The sequence below is a fragment of the Melanerpes formicivorus genome, unplaced genomic scaffold, assembly GCF_026170545.1.
Source record: "Melanerpes formicivorus ecotype bairdi unplaced genomic scaffold, bMelFor1.0.p_v2 SCAF_25, whole genome shotgun sequence".
Taxonomy (NCBI): domain Eukaryota; kingdom Metazoa; phylum Chordata; class Aves; order Piciformes; family Picidae; genus Melanerpes; species Melanerpes formicivorus.
In genome coordinates this window covers 524580-548416 of record NW_027142377.1, presented here as the reverse complement: position 1 = coordinate 548416, position 23837 = coordinate 524580, and the positions used below count along the sequence as shown (strand labels likewise).

The 23837-nt window shown below is 54.1% G+C and overlaps 1 protein-coding gene across 1 annotated transcript in view; it reads left to right on the top strand.

Annotated features, from left to right (window-relative positions):
* The window catches only part of EHBP1 (EH domain binding protein 1), a 155740-nt gene that overhangs the window by 97362 nt on the left and 34541 nt on the right, over positions 1 to 23837 (top strand). Inside the window, exons 7-9 of the mRNA XM_068153007.1 lie at positions 7 to 146; positions 9812 to 9934; positions 17590 to 17842. Coding sequence (XP_068009108.1) covers positions 7 to 146; positions 9812 to 9934; positions 17590 to 17842 — 516 coding nt within the window. The remainder of the gene's footprint in view (positions 1 to 6; positions 147 to 9811; positions 9935 to 17589; positions 17843 to 23837) is intronic.

Sequence of the window (23837 nt, the reverse complement as noted above, 5' to 3'; positions counted from 1 at the left end):
CTTTAGGGATGAAGACATGCAAAGCCTGGCTAGTTTGATGAGTATGAAACAAGCTGATATTGGAAACCTAGATGATTTTGAGGAAGACAATGAAGAAGATGAAGAAAACAGAGTGAACCAAGAGGAAAAGGCTGCAAAAATTACAGGTTGGTTGTGCCCTGGGGATGGTGAGATCCAGGCCCCTTTGCTACCTGCCAGCTGTGTCTTGTGGATTTTAGCTTTCTGCTCTCCTTGTGTTGCCCTTGAAGAAAATCCAAACCAAAGCCAAGTTTGGAGGAGTTTGATTGAAGAGGAACCCACCCCTGACTCAACCAAGTTTAGTGTCAGTGGATGTCAGAGCACTGCTTTGCATGGGTGTCCCGTGTCTGTGAGGGGCTGCCCTGAGGAGGGGGCACTTCAGGGGAGCAGAGGAGGTAAACAATGGATGGCAGGGGCTGGTGAGCAGGGAAGGAAGAGTGGAATAATGAAGGAACTTTGTGGGAGTGACTGCACAAGGGTGGCATGGGGGGCAAGCAGGGGTGTGCTGAGCTTCTGCACGGCAATTCCAGGCACCACACTGCTTGCCTTTTGGGTTGGGGGAGTCTCGTGGCAATGAAGTCAGTGCTGGAAGGGGACTGGAGAAGGAGGATGTTTGAAGGGAGAGAGGATGTAACTGTGCTTGAATGGCTGGGGGAAGTGATCAGCGTGTCCAGAACAGCTGAACTAATCGGTGCAAGTCAGAGCAGGCAGTGAAGATGCTGAGCTGCTGGCAGAGATCATTGTGTAGCAGTGCTCCAGATGAGTCCTGGAAGTACTCCTCATGCTACAGAGTTGGGAAAAGACAACTGAACTTCTGGTGCCAGCTTGGAGCTGCCAGTGCCTGTTGGAAATGTCTGTTGGAATACAGGGATCATCTTCAGGTCTGAAGAAGAAGGGGATGGTTGGTGACCTGCAAGGGGCACAGAGCCAGGCTGTGTTAACTCTGTACTGCCAGGGCTTCAGCTTTGGGTACTGACCCTGGCTGTAAGCTCAGCTGCAGTATCATAGAGTCATAGAATGGCTCAGGTTGGAAGGGACCTCAGAGCTCATCTACTCCAACCCCCTGCCATGGGCACTTCTTAACTACAGTCTGCTGCTCAAGGCCTCATCCAGCTTGGCCTTGAACACCCCCAGGGAGGAAGTATCCACAGCCTCCCTGGGCAGCCTGTGCCAGAGTCTCACCACCCTCCTACTGAAGAGCTTCTTCCTCAGCTCCAGGCTGACCCTGCTCTGCCTCAGCTTCAAACCATTCCCCCTTGGCCTGTCTCCAGACACCCTCAGCAGAAGTCCCTCTGCAGCCTTCCTGCAGGATCCCTTCAGCTATTGCAAGGCAGCTCTGAGGTCCCCCTGGAGCCTTCTCTTCTCCAGGCTGAACACCCCCAGCTCCCTCAGCCTGTGCTCACAGCAGAGCTGCTCCAGCCCTTGGATCAACTTTCTGGCCTCCTCTGGCCTCTCTCCAGCAGCTCTGTGTCCTTCTTCTGCTGGGGACAGCAGAACTGGAGGCAGGATTGGAGGTGAGGTCTGAGCAGAGCAGAGCCAAGGAGCAGAATCCCCTCTCTTGCCCTGCTGCCCACACTCCTCTGGCTGCAGCCCAGCACACAGCTGCCTGCTGGGCTGCAGGAGAGCACTGCTGGCTCCTGGGGAGCTGCTCAGCACCCAGCAGCCCCAAGGCTCTTTCTTCAAGGCTGCTCTCAACCCCCTCTGCACCCAGCCTGGATTTGTGCCTGGGGTTGGCCTGACTCAGATGCAGAACCTTGCATCTGTGCTGTGTCTGTGGTGCAGTTTGTAGAACTCTGGTTAAAGAATTCAGCTTCCCAATAGCTGAAGGGATCCTGCAGGAAGGCTGCAGAAGGACTTTTCCTGAGGGTGTCTGGAGACAGGCCAAGGGGAAATGGTATGAAGCTGAGACAGAGCAGGGTCAGACTGGAGCTGAGGAAGAAGTTCTTCAGTGTGAGGCTGGTGAGGCTCTGGAGCAGGCTGCCCAGGGAGGCTGTGGCTGCCTCCTCCCTGGAGGTGTTGAAGGCCAGGCTGGATGAGGCCTTGAGCAGCAGAGTCTAGTTGAGAATTGTCCCTGCCTATGGGAGGGGTTGGAGTAGGTATCTCTGAGGTGCCTTCCATCCTGAGCCACTCTGTGATTCTGTGAAGTTTCCCCAGCAGCAGGCTTGTGAGGCACCCAGGGAAGTGCTGGGGTCCCCACCCCTGGATGTGGTTTAGTGGTGAGTGAGTCGTGCAGGGTTAGCAGTTCCAGGTCTCTTCCAGCTAAAGCAGTTCTGTGCCTCTGAGCTGCCCTTTCCCTGCTTCTTGCTCAGCCTTTTCTGATGTTGTTTACTAATGACAGAGATGCAAGGCTTGGGTTGGGCTTTTTAAGGGGACCTGAGAGGGGAGAGGTCAGTCTTGGCCTTTGTCTTCTTGTGTAGACTACAGCCAGATGAGTTGCTTGGTCAGCCTGGCTCCTTTTGCCCACCTCAGACAAGGAGAGGGGTGAGTGGGATGGTGGAGTGCAGGTTGTTTCCCAAACAAGTGGAGCAGGAACTACACAGCCATACATGAAATGTAAAGATTCTGCTCCAGCACCTGTTTGAGACTGGTTCCATTGACACCTGCAGTGACTCCTGCAATAGTGAATGGGGAAAACTCATGAGGCCCAAGGAGGAACCAAGGGAGGAAGAGGTGGGAATCATTGGAGTGAAGCAAGAAGAACCCTAGAAAGAAATAAAGGGAAGCAAACCAAGGTAGTGAAGTGCTGCTTCTGAAATGTCTTTCAGAAAGTGTTCAGAGAACCCCAGAAGGTTAATTAGGGAGTTGCTTTGGGAAGCTTGCTGCTCCCAGGGCTTGCTCATCAGGTGCCAGGGTAGGGTGTTGGCAGCAAGCAGGCTGGAATGGCCTCTCCTGACTCAGAGCAGCCTGTGGCAAGTGCCTTTGCCTGCCTCTGCCTGGCTGCCCAGCTGGGAACTGGGGCTGCTGGCTATAATCACTTCCCAGCAGTGAGTGGAACACTGCACAGCTCAGGTTTGCAAGTCAGGCTTGGAAGAGTGCAGTGCAAGTAGTAAAGCAGAAGGGATTATTGTCATAGAACCATCTCTGTGAAACACCTCCAGGGATGGGGCTTCAACCACCTCCCTGGGCAGCCTCTGCCAGGCTTTGAGAACCTTTTCAGGCAAGAAGTTTCTTCTGATGTCCAACCTAAACCTCCCCTGGGGCAACTTGAGGCCATTTCCTCTCTTCCTGTTGTTACTAGGGAGCAGAGTCCAACCCCCACCTGGCTCCAGCCTCCCTTCAGGGAGCTGCAGAGAGAATGAGGTCTCCCCTCAGCCTCCTCTTCTCCACACTAAACACCCCCAGCTCCCTCAGCTGCTCCTCCCCAGCCCTCTTCTCCAGACCCTTCCCCAGCTTCCTTGCCCTTCTCTGGACCCTCTCCAGCCCCTCAATATCCTTCTTGCAGTGAGGGCCCAGAACTGAGCCCAGCACTGCAGGTGTGGCCTCCCCAGTGCTGAGTGCAGGAGGACAATCCCTGCCCTGCTCCTGCTGCCCACACCATTGCTGATCCAGGCCGGGCTGCTGGTGGCCTCCTTGCCCACTTGGGCACCCCCTGGCTCGTCCTCAGCCAGCTGTGGATGTTATCCTACCTTGGACTCGATGTCTTCTCACAAAGACTCTGGATGAGTTGACTGAAACATCCTTCTGAAGCCACAGCTGCAAGAGGTGCTGCAGGTCTCTGCCACAGCCACTGCTCCTTTTAGGCAGTGAACAAAAGTTATGGATTCCACTGAGCCCAGGGCTGCAGGTTTCGAGATGACCAAATCTAGCCAGGGCTAGGAGAAGGAGGGAGACCTGCTGCATGGGGATCTAGATGGTGCAGATGAGTTAGGAAATGCTGCTTCTCTTCCTTCACCTCTTGCCTAACCTTGGGGAGGTATCTGTGCCCCTGTTTCTTCAGCCCTGAAGGAAGTGGTGCAACACTGACCTACCTCAAGAGCAGCCTGGCATTTGGTGTGGTCCACACAGAAGCTGCTGCCATACAGCTGACCTTAACATCAGGCTGAAAGATGTTTTCCATTCCAAGCACTACTTTCATCTGCCTCCATTTCAGCTTTCTCCCCTCCTTTCCCAACATTTCCTGGTGTCAGTATGTGCTGTGCAAGAGAAGACTCTCCAGCTAACCTCTCTGGTTTGAGCTAAAAATGTTTGTAGCCAGGAAACACATTTGAGATGTGTTGTTTCTACACTGAGACTCAGTGACACAGGCAGAGGCTCAGGGCACCCTCAGCAAGTGTGCAGATGGCACCAAGCTGAGTGGTGTGGTTGATAAGGCTGCAGGATGGGATGGGAGCCAGCCAGAGGCACCTGGACAGGCTGCAGAGCTGGGCTCAGGACAACCTCAGGAGCTTCAAGAAGGCCAAGGGCAAGGTCTTGCACCTAGGTCAGGGCAACCCTCAGTACCAATCCAGGCTGGGGGGGATGAGATTGAGAGCCCTGCAGAGAAGGACTTGAGGGTGCTGGGGGGGAGAAGCTGGAGAGGAGCCAGCAATGGGCACTGGCAGCACAGAAGGCCAAGGGCAGCCTGGGCTGCATCCAAAGCAGAGTGGCCAGAGCTGGAGAGAGGGGATCCTGCCCCTCTGCTCTGCCCTGGGGAGACCTCACCTGCAGGGCTGTGTCCAGCTCTGGGGTCCCCAACACAAGAGAGACCTGGAGCTGATGGAGAGGCTCCAGAGGAGACCACAAAGTTGCTCAGAGGGCTGAAGAACCTCTGCTGTGGGGACAGGCTGGGAGAGTTGGGGCTGCTCAGCCTGGAGAGGAGAAGGCTCCAGGGAGACCTTAGAGCTGCATCTCATTATCTGCAGGGGAGCTGCAGGCAGGCTGGGGAGGGACTGTTCAGAAGGGCCTGGGGGGATAGGATGAGGGGCAATGGTTTGAACCTGCAGCAGGGCAGAGTTAGGTTGGCCCTCAGGAGGAAGTTGTGCCCAAGGAGAGTGGTGAGACACTGGCAGAGGCTGCCCAGGGCTGGGGTTGAGGTCCCATGCCTGGAGCCATTGAAGCTGAGCCTGGCTGTGTCCCTGTGCAGCCTGCTCTAGCTGGAGGTATCCCTGCCACCTCCAGGGGTGTTGGACAAGATGCCCTTGGGGGCTCCCTCCCAATCCAGTGCAGTCTGTGCCTTTGTGTTGATACCAAATGAATTCCAACCTGCCAGAATCCCCCTGGCCTTCAAGCTTCAGCTGGAGACAAGGCATCCCTTGTCCTGGCAGAAACGTGGCTCCTAGCCAAGGTAGGCTTGGCATGAGCTTGGCATAAGCACAGTCCTGCTCCTCACCTTCTAACTGGAGCTTAGGGCCTGGTGGTGAAGTTCAGAGCTGCCTGCTGCTCCCCCTGCCCAGGAGCACAGTGTCAGTCCTGGGCTGCCTCAGCCACCTGCCCACCTCTACCTGTTGCAGGGGGCTGCGTTGCAAGAGGGGGTTGGTGTAGCTGACTCCAGGTGCAACCCTTCCTCTCCTCTCACAGCCTGATGCTTTTCCCCTGCTTCTGCCAGCAGCACCAGGCTGCCTTAAACAAAAACCAAAAAAAAGCAGCTAAAGAGAAGAGTGAAGAGGAGAGAGAAAAAACATCACAGCCCAGCCAAGCAGCTGAGCAAGGCAAAGCAGTGATTTATGTGCCATGCTTGTAGAGCAAGCTAATAGCCCTTTGTAGGTAATGAGATTTGTACAAGATAATGTGGGACATAAATCTTCAAGCCCTCCCTTCTGCACACCCTCCAAAATATGACATCAGGCATTTAGTATTGTAATGAGGAGCACTGGAGTGCAGAGGCAGCTGTTTGGGTTGGCAGATGGGCCCAGGTGATTCAGACCACATCAAAGAATTCCCCCTTGGTTTTTTTTTTTCTTTCCAAGCTCTCAGCTTAATTTGTTCTTTTCTGACAATAGAAATGGGATTGTAATTGTTTTGGGCTTGCTTTCTCTTTCTCCTCCCTCCCCTCACCCCCCTCCCCCCCCATGCTGGCATAATGAGCTGTAAATCACCTCAGCATCTCAGCTCAGGGGAAGTGGGTTGTGCTGGCTCACCTTTGGTAAGGTCAGCTCAGCTTTCCTGGAGGGCAGCAAGGTGGCTGCTGTTGGGTGTTGGGGAGGGTTGCATTGCTCTGAGCTCTACCTGTGAGTTGAGACTGAGGAAGGTGAAGAGGCCTGGGGCAGTTTGGGTGCTATGGACAACAGCCTGGGATGTTGGACCTGAAAATAAGGCAGCAAAGGATGGTGGAATGAGCTCTGGGTAGAGAGAGTCACAGAATGGCTCAGGTTGGAAGGGACCTTAGATGTCATGTACTCTCACCCCCTGCCATGGGCAGGGACACCTCCCACCAGCCCCGGTTGCCCAAGGCCTCATCCAGCCTGGCCTTCAACACCTGCAGGGAGGAGGCAGCCACAGCCTCCCTGGGCAACCTGGCTCAGGTTCAATCCCCATTCCTACAGAAACTGCCCTTGTCCCACCCTCTGGATGGAACCATCTTAAGGCAGAGGACCAGGGAGGAATTCTTCCCCTTGGTCCAGAGGTGACTCAGACCTAGCTGGGTTTGGTTTTCTTTCTTTCCTTTCAGAATTATGGAGGCATCAACATCTCAGCTAGAATTACATGTTACTAGCTCCTGGCAGTGCAGAGCTCTCCAGCCTGGGCAGAAGGGGAAGGAGGCTTTTGCCAAAGAGGAAGGTGCATGGCAGTGGCAAATTCAACCAGCAGATCCCTGCAGTGTGCACCCCCATGGCACAGGAGCCATTCAGAGTGCATCCTCATGGCACAGGAGCCATTCAGAGTGCACCCTCATGGCACAGGAGCCATTCAGAGTGCACACTGATGGCACAGGATCCATTCATAGTGCATCCTCATGGCACAGGATCCATTCATAGTGCATCCTCATGGCACAGGATCCATTCAGAGTGCACACTGATGGCACAGGATCCATTCAGAGTGCACACTGATGGCACAGGATCCATTCAGAGTGCACACTGATGGCACAGGAGCCATTCAGAGTGCACCCTCATGGCACAGGAGCCATTCAGAGTGCATCCTCATGGGACAGGAGCCATTCAGAGTGCACCCTCATGGCACAGGAGCCATTCAGAGTGCATCCTCATGGCACAGGATCCATTCAGAGTGCATCCTCATGGCACATGAGCCATTCAGAGTGCACCCTCATGGCACAGGAGCCATTCAGAGTGCACCCTCATGGCACAGGAGCCATTCAGAGTGCACCCTCATGGCACAGGAGCCATTCAGAGTGCACACTGATGGCACAGGAGCCATTCAGAGTGCACCCTCATGGCACAGGATCCATTCAGAGTGCACCCTCATGGCACATGAGCCATTCAGAGTGCACCCTCATGGCACAGGAGCCATTCAGAGTGCACACTGATGGCACAGGATCCATTCAGAGTGCACCCTCATGGCACAGGATCCATTCAGAGTGCACCCTCATGGCACAGGATGCATTCAGAGTGCACACTGATGGCACAGGATCCATTCAGAGTGCACCCTTATGGCACAGGATCCATTCAGAGTGCACACTGATGGCACAGGATGCATTCAGAGTGCACACTGATGGCACAGGATCCATTCAGAGTGCACCCTCATGGCACAGGAGCCATTCAGAGTGCACCCTCATGGCACATGAGCCATTCAGAGTGCACCCTCATGGCACAGGAGCCATTCAGAGTGCACACTGATGGCACAGGATGCATTCAGAGTGCACCCTCATGGCACAGGAGCCATTCAGAGTGCACCCTCATGGCACAGGAGCCATTCAGAGTGCACCCTCATGGCACAGGAGCCATTCAGAGTGCACACTGATGGCACAGGAGCCATTCAGAGTGCACCCTCATGGCACAGGATCCATTCAGAGTGCACCCTCATGGCACATGAGCCATTCAGAGTGCACCCTCATGGCACAGGAGCCATTCAGAGTGCACACTGATGGCACAGGATCCATTCAGAGTGCACCCTCATGGCACAGGATCCATTCAGAGTGCACCCTCATGGCACAGGATGCATTCAGAGTGCACACTGATGGCACAGGATCCATTCAGAGTGCACCCTTATGGCACAGGATCCATTCAGAGTGCACACTGATGGCACAGGATGCATTCAGAGTGCACACTGATGGCACAGGATCCATTCAGAGTGCACCCTCATGGCACAGGAGCCATTCAGAGTGCACCCTCATGGCACAGGATCCATTCAGAGTGCACCCTCATGGCACATGAGCCATTCAGAGTGCACCCTCATGGCACAGGAGCCATTCAGAGTGCACACTGATGGCACAGGATGCATTCAGAGTGCACCCTCATGGCACAGGAGCCATTCAGAGTGCACCCTCATGGCACAGGAGCCATTCAGAGTGCACACTGATGGCACAGGCCGGATCCTACCTTGTGGCCATATGGGATAAATGCAGTGATTGGAGCTGGGGATTGTTCAGCAGGGGTGGATGGATCCTGCTGCAGGTCAGACTGTAGTGGTGGCTGATGGTGAATGTGAAATCACCAGTGTTGGGGGTGCACACAGACGCAGAGTGCATGGCTGTGGGTTGCTTTGCTGCAGCCTTGAGGCTCTGGGAGGGAGGTGAAGTGCTGTGGGGCTGGCTGGGAAGGGTTTGAAGCTCAGCCGTTCCCCAGGAGCAGGGGGAGTCCATGAACGACATCTGGTGCAGGTTTGATCCAATCTGCCTACTCCTCCTCGTAGAACTAGGTGCTGTGCTGGCAGCAGGAGCCCAGCCAGGCTTGGTTGGTGTCTGTAGCTGGGTTTCTCTTCAATTCCCCCTGCAGCACCTCCCCAGCTGCTTTGCTGCAGGGCCGTCCTCGCCAGGACGCCTCCCAGCGTACCCTTTCGGCTAACTCTGTCTTCTTTCCCCCTCTCTCTGCCTCCCCCTCTCTGCAGTAACAGTGCTGGTGCCACTTGTGTTTCACTCACTGCCCTGTGCCTCACCTGTGTCTTGACTGGTTTCTATTCACAGAAATTGTAAACCAGTTGAATGCTCTGAGCAGCTTAGATGAAGATCAAGATGACTGCCTAAAGCGAGCAAATATGCCTTCAGCTAAATCAGCCAGTTCCTCTGAAGGTCTATGAGCTTTCCTCCTTTCTTTCTGTTCTGGTTGTCTGTGTTCACTGTGACCTCTTCCCTTTGGGCTCCTGCTTGTGTTCAGCTGTCAGTTTTGATCTCTGTGCTTCCACCCAGCACGGCTCTCAGTCACTCGTAGCGCATCCAACAGGTAACACAACTACTCTAGAGAAAGAGCCCTGCCTCCTCCAAAGCTCCATTCTCACCCCCCCCCCAAAAAAAAAAGGCAGAAAGCATCATTTGAAACCCTCCAGAAGCCCTCTGAGCCTACACCACGAGGTTGTGCAGTCAGTAGCACTCAGCCTCTCTGCCGTGACCAAAGGTCCCCTCTCCGGTTCTCTGTGCATGTCCCACCCCACAACCACAGCTCCTGCCGCTAGCTAAAGTGTCAGGGAAGAGCCTTGGCAGATGTTCTGCACCATTCACTGAATGAAGATCCCTGCAGGCTTTCCTGGGAGCCCTTTTCTGTTCCATGATGTCCTGAGCAGCAAACAGAAACTCCATGCCCTTCCCTTCTTTCCCCTCCCTCGCTGGTGCAGTTGCCGAAGCGCGTTAGGGCCGTGTGGGCCTGGCCATGCCCTGGCACAGTGTTTCAGGAGGCTGTTGATGCAGAGGTTGTGTTGTTAAAGCTTGAAGCAATGGAAGGTGGATGCTTTGGATCTGCACTAAACCAATATTCCAACTTCTTTGTAGAGCTGATCAATAAGCTTAACTTTCTGGATGAAGAGGAGCAGGACCTGGCCAACTCCAGCATGAACCCCTTTGGGGAGCCTGACACAGGAGAGTTCAACCCCTTTGGAGACCCTGATGGGGAAGGTAACAGCTCTGGCTTACAGAATTCATTGCTGATTGCAAATGCTTCATGACACCTGGTGGGATTTCTTTGTAGGGCTGTGAAGGAAATGAGTGTGCCTTGGGTGCAGTGCAGTTAGTGCCTGAAGTACTGGGGCAGCAGTGCCAGGGGGGGCAGTTTCCACTGGCAAATGGATTTATCCTCTGAGTCACATCTTCAAAGCATCACAGAGTGGCAGGGGGTGGAAGGGACCTCCAGAGAGCATCCAGTCCAACCCCCCTGCCAGAGCAGGGGCACCCAGGGCAAGGGCACACAGGAACACAGCCAGGTGGGGTTGCAAAGGCTCCAGAGAAGGAGACTCCACAACCTCTCTGGGCAGCCTGCTCCAGGCCTCCAGCAGCCTCACACCAAAGAAATTTCTCCTCATGTTGAGGTGGAACCTCCTGGGTTCCGGCTTGTACCTGTTGTGCCTTGTCCTGTCTCTGAGCACCACCTAGAAGAGCCTGGAACCTTCACCCTAACCCCTCACCTCTCATATTTATAGATGTTAGTAAGGGCCCCCCTCAACCCAACCAGTCTCTAACTCTGCCAAGGCTGGGGCTGAACCATGGCCCTCAGCACCACAGCTCTGCCTCTCTCAAACACCTCCAGGGATGGGCATTCAACCACCTCCCTGGGCAGCCTCTGCCAGGCTTTGAGAACCCTTTCAGTCAAGAAGATGCTTTAGATATCCATCCTAAGCCTCCCCTGGTACAGCTTGAGGCCATTTCCTCCTGTCACTTGTTCCTAGGGAGCAGAGCCCAACCCCCACCTGGCTCCAGCCTCCTCTCAGGGAGCTGTAAAGAGCAATGAGGTCTCTTCTCAGCCTCCTGTTCTCCACACCAAACACTCCCAGCTCCCTCAGCTGCTCTTCCCCAGCCCTCTTCTCCAGACCCTTCCTCAGCTTCCCTGCCCTTCTCTGTCCCCTCTCCAGCCCCTCCATGCCTCTCTTTGGTGTGAGGCTCCATGCAGACAGCCCTGGGCAGCAGTGCTGAGCTGGGTGTTTGTGAGCTGTTCCTCCCACAGCCAGCATCCACCCCCAGCAGAGTGGCAGTGACACACAGGCTGTCACTGGATTGTTCCTCCCCTGTCAGAAGGTGCTGGGGAGCTGGGAGTGATGGAGCTGCTGTCAGCCTGGGGGGGCTGCAGGATGTCTGCCTGGCAGCACTGAGCCGGCTGGCAGATCTGTTTCAGGCCACCAGAGCAGGTGTGGCACAACCACAATGGGTTGTCCAGAGAGGTGGTTGAGGCCCCATCCCTGGAGGTGTTTAAGCCCAGGCTGGATGAGGCTCTGGCCAGCCTGATCTAGTGTGGGGTGTCCCTGCCCATGGCAGGGGGGTTGGAACTAGATGATCCTTGTGGTCCCTTCCAACCCTGACTGATTCTATGATTCTATGATACTATGAACCTGCTGTGGCACCTCTAAAGCTTCTACTGTAAGATTAGTGGCTCCTCAGGGATTCTCCTGCTCGCCTCAGACAGCTCTGAGGAGTGCTGGCTCTTCCACTGGGCAGCTGTCTCATCCCTGTGGTGGGCACTGGTCATCTTCACCTAGACCTTGCTGCTCTGAGGAGGTTTCCCTTGGACTTGGACAAGGTTTTGAAGCTACACAAATGCTGCAGCCCTTCTCCCAAGGCCACCCTGTTTGGTTCCCATCTGAGCACAGGTATAGCCCAGAATGCCAGGTTGGAAGGGACCCCAAGGATCATCTGGTCCAGCCCTTCTAGGTGCTGGTGTGGTTTAACCACCCATACCATTACCTCATGGTTTAGGACATTTCTTCTCCTACCTCAGTGGAACTTCTGCTGCTGCCATCTCATTGGTAGGCAGCTCTTTGAAGGTATGCCTGCTTGGTTGCTTTTACATCCTTAAGTGTCTGTGACCTTTGCAGTGGCCATGTCAGGAGCTTGGGAGCATGCCAGAGGCTCAGAGTATGTGGTAGACTTTCTCCTGCAGGCTTGGAAGGTCACATCACCTGTTTCACTTGGCTTGTGAAGTGCTTAAAGCAAGTGAGCAACCTTCCATGCCTGCAGAGGTGAAGCATTCTGCTCACCCCGTGGTAGTCTGCTTGATCTTTTCATCAGGACAAGGCAAAGGCTTGAATTCATAGATTCATGGAATGGCCTGGGTTGGAAGGGATCTGGAAGATCATCCAGTTCAACCCCCCTGCCATGGGCACCTCCCACACCCAGCTTGCTCAAGGCCTCATCCAGCCTGGCCTTGAACACCTCCAGGGAGGAGGCAGCCACAGCCTCCCTGGGCAACCTGTGCCCTGTGTCTCTCCACCCTCACTGGCAAGAATTTCTTCCTCATCTCAGTCTCAATCTGTCCTACTCAAGCTTCAATCCATTCCCTCTCATCCTGTCACTCCCAGCCTTTGTCCAAAGTCCCTCCCCAGCTCTCCTGGAGTCTGACCCTGCTCTGCCTCATCTTCAAACCATTCCCCCTTGGCCTGTCTCCAGACACCCTCACCAAAAGTCCCTCTGCAGCCTTCCTGCAGGATCCCTTCAGCTATTGCAAGGCAGCTCTGAGGTCTCCCTGGAGCCTTCTCCTCTCCAGGCTGAACACCCCCAGCTCCCTCAGCCTGTCCCCACAGCAGAGCAGGAGGAACAAATTCTTCCCTGTGGAGTGGCAGAGCACTGGGGCAGGCTGCCCAGAGAGGCTGTGGAGTCTCCATCTGTGGAAGCATTCCAGACCCACCTGGATGTGTTCCTATGTGACTGACTCTGGGTGCCCTGCTCTGGCAGGTGTTGGACTGGGTGATCTCCAGAGGTCCTTTCCACCCCTTGCCTTGCTGCCATGCTGTGATACTTCCTGCTGCAATGTGGTATGCTGGTGGAGCAGGCAGCAGTGGAGAGCAGCAGCAAAGCCCAGGTGGGTGGTGGGCAGGCCAGGCCTTATGCTTTCTAGAAGTCCTGGGAAGACACATTTTGCTTCTGTGCTGCTTGTCAGGCTGCTCACAGCCCCATGGTGACTCTGTGCCTGGCAGCAGTGCAGGAAAGGGCATCACTAAATGCCTTTCACACGTGGCTTCTGCTTTCTTCCTATGCCAGAGGGACAGGAGCGTGCGAAGTTGTTTTGGTGGGGGCTCTGTTTGTTGTCAAGGGACGTGTCACGAGCTGTTTGTTACAACAGGGCAGGTGGGTTGAAGGGCAGGGTGATTTTTGGAGATCCTCTGGGAACTGGAAGGCTGATTGTGCTGATAGGTAGTGCCAGGGTGATCACTATCATGAGCAGCCTTGCTCAGTGGAGTTAGGGCAAGTCATGCTTCCAGAATCTGGCACGGGAGCAGCTGCTGCTCCTGCTGTAGTAATACTGCAGCCTCTCCTCTTGTCACTCCTACCCCTGTGGCTTTATTACTTAACCATGGCAGAGTTGCTGTGAGTTTGAGCCTTGGAATGCCAAGTTGTGTCAGTGTGGAGAGCTTGGAAGCCTGGGGTTTCAGCTGTGACTAGGGGGTACTAGGGGAATGCAGGGGAATCTCTGCTGAGTCCTTGGTGGAAAAGCTTGTCCTCAGCTTCAAGAGGACAGGAAGCCCCTTTTAAGCTGGGGTGTGTTCAGCCTCTCCACCATGCAGTTCCCAACAACTTCAAGTGTTTGAGCAAATGGCAGTGTGCAGAGAAGGTGGCAGCAGCTGCAGCTGTTGAATCACTGTCCTAGCAGTCTAATTTGTTCATGGATTCACAGAATGGGTTGGGTTGAAAGGGACCCTCAAGATCATCCAGTTCCATCCCCCCTGCCATGGGCAGGGACACCTCCCACCAGCCCAGCTTGCTCAAGGCCTCATCCAGCCTGGCCTTCAACACCTGCAGGGAGGAGGCAGCCACAGCCTCCCTGGGCAGCCTGTGCCAGTGTCTCCCCACCCTCACTGCCAAGAATTTCTTCCTCATCTCCAGTTTTAATCTCTTCTCTTCCAGCTCAAAGCCATTGTCCCTCATCCTGGCATTCCCAGCCCTTGTCAAAAGTCCCTTCCCAGCTCTCCTGGAGCTGCTTCAGGTGTTGGAAGGCTGCTCTTAAGGTCTCCCTGGAGTCTTCTCTTCTCCAGGCTGAACAGCCCCAACTCTCCCAGCCTGTCCCCTTGGCAGAGGTTCTCCAGCACTTGCAGAGGAGCTCAGGAAGTGAAGAACAACACTTGATATAAAAACTCATTCTGAAGGGTTTCAGAGCTCCCTCCATGAGACACAGCCTGGATGGGTTCAGCTGGGGACACTTGCTGGGACCCTCCCTCCTGTGGGGACATTGAAGGAAGCAGTGGAGGGAAAAACTTGAAATATGCTGGGTTTTAGACTAGGCTGAGGGAGCTGGGGTGGTTCAGCCTGGAGAAGACTCCAGGGGGACCTTAGAGCTGCCTTTCAATACCTGAAGGGACCCTCCAGGGAGGCTGCAGAGAGACTTTTCCTATGGGTGTCTGTGGAGTCTTTTTCATTAACCTTAAAGCAGAGTTTCTCTGAGCGCTGCTCTGCAGTGCTGGCTCTCTGAGCATGGAGCTGCAGGACTGCCCATGGAAGGCCAAACCTGTAGTTACTGTTGAGGCAGTGAACAAGAGAAAGAATATTGTCCTAGTTAGGGTTACAGCACTCAGTCCACAGTGTTGAAACAGAAACAATTGCAAAAAGCCATTTGCATTGCCCCTTAACATGCATCAGGTGTTTACACCTTTAACCACTCAGCCCCAGGATCCAGGTAAAAGGCAAATCAGAAATAAAAGCTGAGAACACTTTGAGTTGGAAGGGACCTCAGAGCTCATCTACTCCAACCTTCTGCCATTGGCACTTCTCAACCACAGTCTGCTGCTCAAGTCCTCATCCAGCCTGGCCCTGAACACCCCTAGGAAGGAGGCAGCCACAGCCTCCCTAGGCAGCCTGTTCCAGAGTCTCACCACCCTCCTACTGAGGAATTTGTTCCTCAGCTCCAGTCTGACCCTGCTCTGCCTCAGCTTCAAACCATTCCTCCTTGGCCTCTCTCCAGACACCCTCAGCAGAAGTCCCTCTGCAGCCTTCCTGCAGGATCCCTTCAGCTATTGCAAGGCAGCTCTGAGGCCCCCCTGGAGCCTTCTATTCTCCAGACTGAACACCCCCAGCTCCCTCAGCCTGTGCTCACAGCAGAGCTGCTCCAGCCCTCTGAGCATCTTTGTGGCCTCCTCTGGACCCTCTCCATCAGGTCCATGTCCTTCTTGTGCTGGGGGCCCCAGAGGTGGACACAGCACTGCAGGTGAGGTCTCACCAGAGCAGAGCACAGCTCTCACTGGTTGAAGTAAAAAAGCAGAACCCAAAAGCAGACTGAGAAGGAAGGGACCTGAGACACTGGGATGAGACAAAGGCAAAGTGAAATCACAAGTTGGTATCAGAAGAATGCTTGGGATTGGAAAGGACCTTCAAGACCATCATCCTTAATGGTCAATCTTTACACTACCTAAATGATGTAACTCTACAATTATTTCATTCTTAAAAGAATCAATCAAAATCCTTCTGACTAACAGCAAGGCCCCCAAACAATTGGCTTTGCAATATCAGTCCTGGCTAGACCTAAACCAGGGGTTCTGATACAGTTTAAACTGGTTAAGCCTCACCTCAGTGCCATAGAATCATAGAATTATTTCAGTTGGGAATGACTTCCAAGTCCAGCCTTCAATCCAACACCACCATGGCCATCAAACCATGTTCCCAAGTTCCATGGCCACATATTGCTGGAACACCTCCAGGGATGATGACTCCACCACCTCCCAGGGCTGCCTGTTCCAATCCCTGACCACTCCGGCAGCAAAGACATCTTTCTTAAGTCACAAAGCACCCTTTCAGGTGAGGCTGAGGAGATGGCCATGCAGACAGAGTCCTGCAGGCTCACTCAGGGTGTGCAGCAGCAGTGCCTGTGTTTGCTGCTGTCCCAGAGCCAAGCCAACGTGCTCATCCCTTAAGCAAAGGGCAGGGACCCTGGGAGGGAGGGCAGGGACTGCACAGCAGTGATGCATATCAAGCTCACTCCCCAGTTTACCTCTGGTGATTTGCTCACAAGCCCATATCTGAAAGGAGCTTCAGAGAAAAGCCACCATGAAATAACCTTGAAGGTCTCCAGGTTAAGTGACAGGGGCAAAGGAATCCTTCAAGGCAGAAGTTCCTAAAAACACAAATCTGAGCCAAGCCAGCCAGGATCCTTTGCCAGTGTTGGAGGTTAAATACCTCAGAGCAGAGCCCAACTTTTTAATTATCCTTTTTTCCCAATCATTTTAAGCTCCAGCTGTTGAAGCAGTTCTAGGCTGGCTTGCTTACATCACTCCAGGCAGTCAGGGCAAGAAGGCTCAGCCTGCTTGCTCTGAGATGTCTGAGCTAGACCCTTTCCAGGCACAGTTAAAATCCTTCATGTCTAAAAAGAGGTGAGCCAAATCTCACCCTTCCAGCATGGACATGGCTGACTTGAAGCTCATGGTCCCTGAGATGCCACTCCGGTGTTACCCACGCAGTTAGTGGCTGGATGAAGAGATGCTTCTGAGCAGTGCCAGCTGCATGAGGGCCAACAAGTCAAAGGGCAAGGTTCTGCACCTGGGTCAGGCCAACCCCAGGCACAAATCCAGGTTGGGTCAAGAGCAGCCCTGAGGAAAGAGTCTAAGGGGGAGTGTTGGTTGCTGAGCAGCTCCCCAGGAGCCAGCAGTGCCCTCCTGCTGCTCAGCAGGCAGCTGTGTGCTGGGCTGCTGCCAGAGGAGTGTGGGCAGCAGGGCAAGAGAGGGGATTCTGCCCCTGGACTCTGCTCTGCTGAGACCTGGAGTACCTGAAGGGGCTCCAGGAGCGCTGGGGAGGGACTCTTGACAGTGATAGCACAAGGGGCAGTGGTTTGAAACAGGAGCAGGGCAGATTTAGATTGGAGATTGGGAAGAAATTCTTGACAGTGAGGGTGGTGAGAGACTGGAACAGGTTGACCCATTCCTGGAGATATTCAAGATCAGCCTTGATGTGTCCTTGAAATGCCTGCTCTAGTGGGAGGTGTCCCTGCTGAGTGCAGGGGGCTTGGACAAGATGACCTTTGAGGGTCCTTTCCAACCCACTGCAACCTGTGACTCTGTGAATTTGAAGCTAAAGACAAGAACTTGGGAGGTGGAGTAAGAGACAGGTGTAGGTACTGGGTGTGTTGTTTCTTTGGTGTGAGGCTGGACCAGGCTGCTGAGGCAATAAGAAACTGCAAACCTCACCTGAAATGGAACAAAAATTGGCATTTGGTGTGTAATGGCCCTGGGGACAGCAGAGAGGGAGACTCCACAACCTCTCTGGGCAGCCTGCTCCAGGCCTCCAGAGCCCTCACACTGACAAAGTTTCCCCTTCTTTGCTCCAGCTTGCCCCCAGTGCCCCTTGTGCTGTCCTTGGACATCCCTGAGCAGAGCCTGGCTCCATCCTCCCCACACTGCCCTGCACATCTTGATCAGCAGCAATGAGGGCAGCCCTCAGGCTCCTCTGCTCCCAGCCCCAGAGCTCCCTCAGCCTGGGCCTGATTGATTCTATGATTGTGATCATGCACTGAGAGGCCAGGAGCAGCCTCTGTCCTAAGCCTTCAGAATACAAAGATCTGTTCAAACGCTTTCAGGTTTGGGGTTTTTTTTCCCCCCTCCATGCTGAAGCTGTTTCATGATGTTGTTGTTGTTGTTGTTTGGTAGAAGCAGACATGGAGGTAGCCTCCTCTTCAAAGCCAGAAGAAAGGTTCTGTGGTGACCATTACAATCCCTTCAAGGATGAAGATGCCCCAGAGTACTTGAACCCCTTCGATGAGCCTGACCCTGAGCCCCAGGCGCTTGTGACTGCAAGAGACTCTCCTCCTCAGCCTGCCAAAAGGAAGAACGTCAGACCAGTGGATATGAGCAAATACCTCTATGCAGATACCTCTAAAGCTGAAGAGGAAGAGCTAGATGAGTAAGTGTGCTTCTTTATCTTTCAGCAGCTTTGGAAGCATTAGTGGGATCCCTGCCTTAATCTTGAGGTGGACTGGGTTCAACCCTGGAGAGCCTTAATCACCTCCCCAGGGCAGAGCCATCCTTAGGCAGCTCAGCAGCAGGAAATGCCATGCCTCCAAGCCACGCTGCTCAGCAGAGCACCAGCAGTTAGGAAACTCTCCTCTGCCTCATTGATAGCAAATTCCTTGATAGGAAACAAGGCTGTGTAGCTTTGTGGCACTGCATGCCCTGGCACTTGCAAATGAGCCAAACCTTGCAGGGCAGCAGAGCTTGGCCCTTCCTGGCTTTCTGCCCACTGTTTTTGCTACCTAAAACAAAGCTTTCCTGTTAAGAATGGAGAATTTGGTCTGTAGTAGTGCAGTGTGTGAGAAGGAAGAGCTTCTGCAGGCTGCAGAGCACATTTTGGAGAGGTTCATACAACTGAATCTCTACATGGGAAAAATTCACAGATTGTACTGGGTTGGAAGGGACCCTCAAAGGTCTCTTCCTCCAACTCCCCTGCACTCAGCAGGGACACCTCCAGCTAGAGCAGGCTGCACAGGGACACAGCCAGGCTGAGCTTCAATGGCTCCAAGGACAGGGCCTCTAACAGCCCTGGGCAGCCTGTGCCAGTATTGTGCAGAATTTCCTCCTGATGTCCAACCTAACTCTGCCCTGCTCCAGTTTCAAACCATTGCCCTTCATCCTATCCCCCCAGGCCCTTCTGAACAGTCCCTCCCCAGCCTGCCTGCAGCTCCCCTGCAGATACTGAACTGCAGCTCTAAGGTCTCCCTGGAGCCTTCTCCTCTCCAGGCTGAGCAGCCCCAACTCTCCCAGCCTGTCCCCATGCAGAGGTTCTCCAGCCCTCTGAGCATCTTTGTGGCCTCCTCTGGAGCCTCTCCATCAGCTCCAGGTCTCTCTTGTGTTGGGGACCCCAGAGCTGGACACAGCCCTGCAGGTGAGGCCTCCCCAGAGCAGAGCAGAGGGGCAGGATCCCCTCTCTCCAGCTCTGGCCACACTGCTTTGGATGCAGCCCAGGCTGCCCTTGGCCTTCTGTGCTGCCAGTGCCCATTGCTGGCTCCTCTCCAGCTTCTCCCCTCAGCACCCTCAAGTCCTTCTCTGCAGGGCTGCTCTCAATCTCATCCCCCCCAGCCTGGACTGGTACTGAGGGTTGCCCTGACCTAAGTGCAGGACCTTGCCCTTGGCCTTCTTGAAGCTCCTGAGGTTGTCCTGAGCCCAGCTCTGCAGCCTGTCCAGGTGCCTCTGGCTGGCTCCCATCCCATCCTGCAGGCTTATCACCCACACCACTCAGCTTGGTGCCATCTGCACACTTGCTGAGGGTGCCTCAGTCTCCCTGCCTGTGCCACTGATGGAGAGGCTGAACAGCACTGGTCCCAGCACAGACCCTGAGGGACACCACTTGCACTTCCTTCACTAGTTTCTTCTCTCACAACCCCACATAAAGCTTCTAACAGCTCAGCCTGCCTGCCTCGTGGTGTGGTAGAGAAACCATCAAGGAGTGAGAGGTTTGTGCAGGAGCTGTGCAGCCTGGAAGGTGTGAAGGCCTCTCCTGACTCCTTGTTTGTGGTCATTACTCACCAACCACACCACTCACAAGCCAGTTTCTGATGCTTGCCTGTGAGGAGCTTTACAAACAACAAGTGCAATTAGCATTAAGTTTTCCACGATTTAATGAGGTTTCTGGTGGCCCTGACATTTGCATGGCTTTCATGTTCAGTGTTCATACAGCTGGCAGGTCATCCTCTTTGCTTCTGTGTGGATAGCTGTCTTCTAGGAACTTGGAGGGTTCCCAAGCACTCCAACAGCAGCAATGGCTACAGAACTCTGCAGGGTTTGTTAGCTGGTTGGTTTTTTTTTTTCCCCTTTTAAAGCTCTGTGGCCATGGATTTTGTGTTGGTTTTACTGTGGGGGGAAAAAACTTTAAGTAAAATAAGTAATAACAAAGAAGGAGAGTGGGGAATGGTGCCTGAACAAACAGCACTGGCTGCTGTGTATTCAGAGCACAGTGTGGTGATGGTCACACCAGGCAGCCCTGGAGGGAGGGGCATGGAGGATTCTGCTGTAAAACTACACTCAGCTGCCTTCAAGTACCTGAAGGGAGCCTACAGGAGGGCTGCAGAGGGAATTTTCCTGAGGTTTTCCAGAGTCAGGCCAAGGGGGAATGGTTTGAAGCTGAGGCAGAGCAGGGTTAGACTGGAGCTGAGGGAGAAGTTCTTCAGTAGGAGGGTGGTGAGACTCTGGCACAGGTTGCCCAGGGTGGCTGTGACTGCCTCCTCCCTGGGGGTGTTGAAGGCCAGGTTGGACCAAACTTTGAGGAGACCTTCTTGTGGCCTTCCAGTATCTTAAAGGGGACTACAAGAAAGCTGGGGAGGGACTTTTGAGGGTGTCAGGGAGTGATAGGACTGGGGGGAATGGAGCAAAACTAGGAGTGGGAAGATTCAGATTGGATGTTAGGAAGAAGTTCTTGCCCATGAGGGTGGTGAGAGACTGGCACAGGTTGCCCAGGGAGGTGGTGGAAGCCTCCTGCCTGGAGGTTTTTCAGGCCAGGCTGGCTGTGGCTGTGAGCAACCTGCTGTAGTGTGAGGTGTCCCTGCCCATGGCAGTGGGGTTGGAGCTGGATGATCCCTGAGGTCCCTTCCAACCCTGACAATTCTATGATTCTGTTCTTACATCAGCCCCTCCCTCACAGTATCACAGTATCACAGTATCACTTAGGTTGGAAAGGACCTCGAGGATCATCGAGTCCAACCTGACACCGCAGACCCCATGACTAGACCATGGCACCAAGTGCCACGTCCAATCTCCCCTTGAACGTCTCCAGGGTCGATGACTCAACCACCTCCCTGGGCAACCCATTCCAATGCCGAATGACTCGCTCGGTGAAGAACTTCCTCCTCACCTCGAGTCTGAACCTCCCCTGGCGCAGCTTGAGACTGTGTCCCCTTGTTCTGGTGCTGGTTGCCTGGGAGAAGAGGCCAACTCCCTCCTGGCTACAACCACCCTTCAGGTAGTTGTAGAGGGCAATAAGGTCACCCCTGAGCCTCCTCTTCTCCAGGCTAAACAATCCCAGCTCCCTCAGCCTCTCCTCATAGGGCTTGTGTTCAAGGCCTCTCACCAGCCTTGTTGCCCTTCTCTGGACACGCTCAAGTGTCTCAATGTCCTTCTTAAACTGAGGAGCCCAGAATTGGACACAGTACTCAAGGTGCGGCCTAACCAGAGCAGAGTACAGGGGCACTATGACCTCCCTGCTCCTGCTGGCCACACTATTCCTAATGCAGGCCAGAATGCTATTGGCCCTCCTGGCCACCTGAGCACACTGCTGGCTCATATTCAGGTGGCTGTCGATCAGCACACCCAGGTCCCTCTCTGTCTGGGAGCTCTCCAGCCACTCCGACCCCAGCCTATACCTCTGCATGGGATTGCCATAGCCAAAGTGCAGCACTCGGCACTTGGACTTGTTGAAAGCCATCCCATTGGACTCTGCCCATCTTTCCAGTCGGTCGAGGTCCCTCTGCAGAGCCTTTCTACCCTCTAATTGACTAACATCTGCCCCTAACTTTGTGTCATCTGCAAACTTGCTGATGACTGACTCTACCCCTTCATCCAGATCATCAACGAATATGTTGAAGAGGACAGGGCCCAGCACTGATCCCTGGGGGACACCACTGGTGACTGGCCTCCAGCTGGATGCGGCACCGTTCACGACCACTCTCTGGGCCCGGCCCTCCAGCCAGTTCCTAACCCAGCACAGAGTGTAGTGGTCCAATCCACAGGCTGACAGCTTAGTCAGCAGTTTGCTGTGGGGGACAGTGTCAAAGGCCTTGCTGAAGTCTAGGTAGACCACATCCACAGGCCTCCCCACATCCACCAGGCGGGTCACCTGATCATAGAAAGAGATCAGGTTGGAGAGGCAGGATCTGCCCTTCCTGAATCCATGTTGGCTGGACCTGAGCCCTTGGCCATCCTTCAGGTGCGCAGTTATTGCTGCCAGGATAATCTGCTCCATCACTTTCCCTGGCACTGAGGTCAGGCTGACTGGCCTGTAGTTTCCAGGTTCCTCCATCCGACCCTTCTTGTGGATGGGGACCACGTTGGCCAGTTTCCAGTCATCTGGGACCTCACCAGTGAGCCAGGACTGGAGGAAAATGATGGAGAGTGGCCTAGCTAGCACATCCGCCAGCTCTCTCAGCACCCTAGGATGGATCCCATCTGGTCCCATGGACTTGTGGATATCCAAGTGGCTCAGCAGGTCCCGAACTAACTCCTCATGGATTTCCAGGGTATTACTCTGCTCCCCGACCCCAACGCCCAGCTCCGGAGACCACTCGTCCTGAACTCCTGCCTTGCTGTTAAACATTGAGGTAAAGAAGGTGTTCAGGACCTCAGCTTTATCCTCATCCTCAGTAACTGTGTTCCCCTCCAGGTCCACTAGGGAGTTCAGGTTCTTCCTGCCCTTCTTCTTATTGTTAATATATTTATAAAAATGCTTTTTATTATCTTTGACTGAGGTGGCCAGCTTCAGTTCCAGCTGGGCCTTAGCCTCCCTAATTTTATTCCTACATAATCTAACAGCTTCCTTGAACATACCTCGAGAAGCCTTCCCCTCCTTCCAAAGGTGATACAGCCTCCTCTTCCCCCTTAAATCCTCCAGGAGCTGCTTGCTCATCCAGGCTGGTCGCCTTCCCCGCCGGCTTGCCTTCCGGCACATGGGAACCGCCAATTCCTGTGCCTTCAAGAGCTCCTGTTTGAAGTAGGTCCAACCCTCCTGAACCCCTTGGTTCATGAGGGCTGGTACCCAGGGGACTTTGCAGACAAGTTTTTTAAATAGGCTGAAGTTCGCCCTTCGGAAGTCCAAGGTGGAGGTTCTGTTGGTGCTCCTCCCAATCTCCCTGCATAATGAAAACTTCACTATCTCGTGGTCACTGCACCCTAGGCAGCCTCCCACGATCACATCTCCCACCAGCCCTTCCCTATTGCAGAACAGCAGGTCAAGCAGAGCCTGTCCCCTGGTAGGCTCGCTTAACAGCTGTGTCAGGAAGCAGTCCTCCATTCGCTCCAGGAATCTTCTGGACTGCCTCCTCCCTGCTGAATTAAGTTCCCAGCAGATATCTGGGAGGTTGAAGTCACCAACAAGGACAAGATCAGATGATCTTGAGACAGCCTCCAGTTGCTTGTAGAACAACTCATCAGCCGCCTCATCCTGGTTGGGTGGTCTGTAACAGATTCCAATCAGGATGTCAGACTTGTTAGGTTGTTCTCTGATTTTGACCCACAGGCTCTCAACTACCTCATCTTCCACCACAAGTTGTGTGGCAGAGATTGACTCTCTAATATACAGAGCCACCCCTCCTCCTCTTCTCCCTCGCCTGTCCCTCCTAAAGAGCCTGTAACCCCCCATTGTAGCACTCCAATCATGGGTGCTGTCCCACCAAGTTTCTGAGATGGCGACTACATCATAGTCGCCCTGATGGATTAGGACCTCCAACTCCTCTTGCTTGTTGCCCAGGCTGCGTGCATTGGTGTACATGCATCGCAGCTGGGTTCCTGACTTCTCAACTGACCCTACCTTGCGCCCTACTCTTACCTCTGCAGAGGGACCGATTGCCTCACCCACCCCCTTCAGACCTAGTTTAAAGCCCTCCTAATGAGCCCTGCCAACTCCAGTGCCAGGACTCTTTTACCCCTTCTAGATAGATGCACCCCATCAGGACCCAGCAGGTCAGGTGCAGTGAAAGTTGCCCCGTGGTCATAGAACCCAAAGTTCTGCCGCTGGCACCATCCCCTGAGCCAATTGTTGATGGTGTGGGTTCTCCCATTCCTCTCAGTGTACACCCCTGACACTGAAGGAATTGAGCAGAACACCACTTGAGCTCCTGCCCCATCAATCAATTGTCCAAGGGCCCTGAATTCCTTCTTAATTGTCCTAGTGCCCTTCCTGTCAATCTCATCACTCC